At 35.3% G+C, this 4,523-nt stretch overlaps 1 protein-coding gene across 17 annotated transcripts in view; it reads left to right on the forward strand.

The window, feature by feature from the left end:
- The window catches only part of RPS6KC1 (ribosomal protein S6 kinase C1), a 230,633-nt gene that overhangs the window by 74,708 nt on the left and 151,402 nt on the right, over window positions 1–4,523 (forward strand). For 14 of the 17 annotated variants that reach the window (XM_023533210.1, XM_023533221.1, XM_023533211.1 and 11 more), the window contains one exon: window positions 4,089–4,181. The exons of the other annotated variants lie outside the window; for them this stretch is intronic. In XM_023533210.1, the coding sequence (XP_023388978.1) occupies window positions 4,089–4,181 (93 nt within the window). The remainder of the gene's footprint in view (window positions 1–4,088; window positions 4,182–4,523) is intronic. 17 annotated transcript variants of the gene reach the window in all.

A 4,523-nucleotide genomic window follows, 5' to 3' on the forward strand; every position in this document is an offset into this window, starting at 1 on the left:
TCTTCAGAAAATATTTTAAAATGATTATCGTGTCACCCTTAGACATGACCATGCCTAAGCAGAGATGGCAATTGGGGGTATTTCAGATCAGTGAAAGGACTCCATTTAAAAGTCATGCTTGAAATGTGATCTAACAGAAGCTTAGGAGACTGGGTATTGAGGGGTCATATGATCCCAATGAAAATCTAGACAGAGCCCAAAATCTATAGATGAAGCCAAGTTCAGAAACTAGTGTAGTTAGCTATCAGGGTTCAGAGTGTGGGTTCTGGATAAGTTCTTTGCAGTGCTTTTCTTTGCCCTTGATTACTTATTTTCTCCCACATCCCCAAGTAATGATAACTTACTCTCAGGTTATTTAAGGAGTAGCTGATCCTACTCCAAATGCGGTTGCTAGACCAGCGGTATCACATCACAAAGGGAGCTTGTTGGAAATGCTTAGCCCTCCCACGCCCCACCCAGACCGAATGAATCAGAATCTCCATTTTAACAAGGTCCTCAGGTGATATATACACATGTGAAAAGTTTGAGAAATACCTCACTAACAGATTGGTGAAAATAGAGGTAGATCTCATTGAGAACAGGGAATCATATCAAGTGAAAAAGATAGTGGGCTGGATAAACTGCAACTTTAAAAAAACCCGAAAACGAAAACAAAGATAAGCTTCACATAGTAATTTACAGAATGTAGAACAGAAATAGTAAGTAGGTTTTATGAGTGTGCTAACTAATCCTCTGGTAGTGGCTGCCAAGGAGCACTGTACTGTGAGAAAGTGCGATTAACAGAGATCTCTGCTGTGGGCTTGAGCAGTTGAATGACACATACTTGCTAGCTTTGGTTTTGAAGATAGTTGGATCATCATATATTCTTTCCTCTCCTCCCTCCTCACCCCTTGTGTTCAGTTATCGTATAAATGAGTGCAACTACTCCTTACTTCTCTAGGTATCTTCTGCTACAGTGACTAGTACATCTAAGTGAAAATTTTAACATTTTTCATTAAGGAAATAAGCCATGTTGCCTAGAAATACACTGTATTCCTCCCCCACCCCCATAGCATTGGCTGAAGTTTCCTCAAACAATGTCGTATTTTATAAGTGAGATTTAATCCCTTTTTATCTATTTCCTAGTTTTGTCATCTTTAGACAAATTGCTTAACCTTACTACTTCTCAGTTTTCTCATCTAAAAAAAGAAAATGGTAGACTTGATCTCTGTCTCTTTCTGTTCTTAAAATTCTGTAGATTTATGTTTCCTTTTGCCATCTGAAAAAAGGAATAGATCTATAGGGATTCTACCCAATTTAAATGCTGCATATAAAAAATACAGGATTTTTTTATTGATGATTTTATTTCATGATCTTTCTTTGTTCATTTCTTTGATCTTAAACTTTTATAGATGGTTAAAGTAGAAAGAGAACTTTAATGATCACTTTACCTTTGGTCTTTCCCCATTACAATTTCACCATTCCCATCTTTGCAAAAGAAACCTTATTAAATCACTGTTTTCATTGGGTTGTTTCTTGTACAAAAACTTGTTTTCTAGATTCTGGAGAATATAGTCCAGATTTTCTTCCTGGCATTTAGGGCCTGTGAAAACTGACCCTAAGTGCGTAATTTTATTTTCCTCCATTCTGCAATTTGGCCATTTTTTTCCCCAGCCAGGCAAATTTCCTTTCAAACTTTTTCCTAACCTTATTTCCACGTAGCATTTAAAAATCACCTTTAATTCCACTTTCCGAGACCACAGTTTATCATACACTAACTAGTGACTTGTCTGTCTTATATTTTTAAAAGACGTTTTATTGTTATTTAACTTTTTCATGTATTTGACTTATTTCCTCAAATAAATTCTAAACTTCTTGAAGCTAGCAACTGCTTTTTTGATAATTTATATCCTTTTCAGTTACCATGCACATAGTGGACACACAATATTTACTTATTGAAAGGTGCAGTCGAGATTTTGTTGTTTGCTATCTTTGCCGTTGAGATTGCTAAAGTGAACCAATAACTTTCTTTGGAAACTGATAGATCCAATGACATCAGCGAATAAGGAGACAGGGATGTTGGATGCATTTGGCTGTATTTTCAAAGACGATGTAATGGATAAATGATCATTTCAAGTGTTCTTTTCCCCCATAACTTTTTCTCAACATTCCTTTTACCTGAATCACAAACAGTTTTTATTCTTTCTTGATAATGAAGTAGGAAGAGATGAATTTTTAATTATCAGACTCTGTTGTATGGTGGAAAGACAGTAGAGTTGGGATCTCGTCTGTGATCTTCCACTGCTCTTTCTGACCGCAAACACCTGACCTTCTAAACTTCCCTTTATATATCTGTAAAATACGGATTATGATAACTTCTTGTAGGTACTATTCTTAGGGTGGGGTGAGGGATGAAGGTACAGCAATATAAATTAAGACTGACTGTTTCTGTTATATGTCTATTAAAATACCCTGCTAAATGTTTCTGTATCCTAAAAAATTCCCCTTGGATTTTAAGCTTTTAGGGAGGCAGAGACATATCTGTTCTTTGTGACCTGGCTCGGCACCTCATGGAATAATATATTAAATAAATATTTTTTGAAACATATTCTACAAGTATAAAGTAAATAATTTTAAGAGATTGTTCAGTCCAATTGCCAGTATCACCAGTGTTCTCAACTATTTTTCAAAAAGAAAAAGCCTTTTTTAAATCAAACATCACCTCTTCAGGCACATTGAAGTTAGTAATTCTTGCTAAACCTAAAAACAAAACATTTGCAAAGCAATTAGAATTGCGGCTTTTAGAAAATTTCACAAGTGATAGTTTTCCCATTTGTAAATGACACCTAATTTATCCCTGCCACCTCCCTTTCTTGTTTCCCTCGCTCTTTCTTCTTTATTGTGCTCTTCTTCTCTCCTTTCAGCTAGCACGCTAGGGACTGACTAGAAGAAGATAAGGCATATTCGTGAACTCAGGGAGCTTCTGTCTGGTGACGTTGGTCAGCTAGACATAAGGACTTGATGTACCAAAAATGATGTCTCAATAACTCTTAATCACGGCATTTGATTAACCAGGATATTTATCTTCCGTTCCTGGGGGAACATATTTCCTAGGTAGTCTAATAGATTTTTGACAATAAAAATATATCTGCTTTGAGGATATAATAAGGCTTTGTGTTTCCTGCCATCCTTTGCAGCATCACCATTTTATTATATGGATTACATAGCACTGCTTTCTGGTTGTAGATGCCAAATGGAGCTGTCTTTGGAGTTTTTCTAGTCTAATGTCTTACTTTACCAATAGGAAAAAACTAAGACCAATGGATAGGAAGTTAGGATTATTCTTTTATTGTGTGTGGTACTGAAATATTCCTTCTTGTGTTCACTCATCTTTTTGGACTTTTTTGTAGCTAACAGACTAAGTGTTTCACGTCACAGATGTTCAAATATGTCAAAACATTTTCTTTTATCATCTCCTGACTAGCTTAAACAAGTTTAGTTCTAATAATTATTGGTTATATGGTGGAGTTTCTTAATTTTTTACCATTCTTGGCAATTCTGGTTGAACTTGAATCTGCCAATCCCTCTTAAAATACATAGTTTATAAAGTAACGTTAATGGACTATAGTTTCGTGATGAAAGAGAGTGACTTGTGTTCTCTTCCTCCCCAAGTTTATCTGTTTTTGCATTGATTTTTAGTTTTCTGTTCGAAATTACTCTTGAGCCATCTGGGGGTAAATATAAGGCTGTGACTGTTGTCTCGGTTTTCCATTCGTTACAAAGTTTCATTATAGTTGTACAGTTCTGAACTGAATTATTGCCTTAAAAACTATCAGCTCATTAATTTTTCTTTTTAAAATTTTGTTTTCAATGTTTTGATTTATTTAGTTGCAACTTTTTTCTTGCTTTTTCTTTTTGATTTTCTTTATTTTTGATTTTATTATTTTTTTTTTATTTTACATTACAGACAAACAGAAACTTCTCCTTTCATCTTTCCATTCTCTGATTTATGATAAATTTAGTTTCCTTTGGCCTGGCATTTGCTTCAGCAGGCAGTCTTCTTCAAGTACTTCCCTGATTGATGTATAATCTTTGATATCTTCCATTAGCCTCCAGGATCACTAAGTTCAAGGCCCCCTCGGAACCTAAGGAGCCCTGCCGAGGAGCTGAAGGCCTTCAGAGTCCTTGGGGTGATTGACAAGGTAATTCTTCAGTGTCTCTTCAAGAGTTCAGTCATAAATCGACTGCATGCTGACATTATGTCTTTGAAGCTTTGGATCTTAAGGATATGAAACAAAAGGAGAAAATGACTCAAATGCATCTGCACTTTAAAATAACAAAAGCAGAAGAGAAAAAGCTTTTATCTAAGCAATTCATGTAAGGTCATGCAAAATATATTGGAACTAAAGGAGAAGGTGCATATTTGTTGGCATTCAGTCGAGTAAGGAATTTGGTTTTTTAAACCTGTTATAGCAGAGTAAAAAGATACACTGTGTTAGTTACAAAAACTTGTGAGTCAGTAGTTGTTCAGCATTAACTGTTAA

The sequence above is a fragment of the Pteropus vampyrus genome, unplaced genomic scaffold (genome assembly GCF_000151845.1).
Source record: "Pteropus vampyrus isolate Shadow unplaced genomic scaffold, Pvam_2.0 Scaffold98, whole genome shotgun sequence".
In the NCBI taxonomy this organism is placed as follows: domain Eukaryota; kingdom Metazoa; phylum Chordata; class Mammalia; order Chiroptera; family Pteropodidae; genus Pteropus; species Pteropus vampyrus.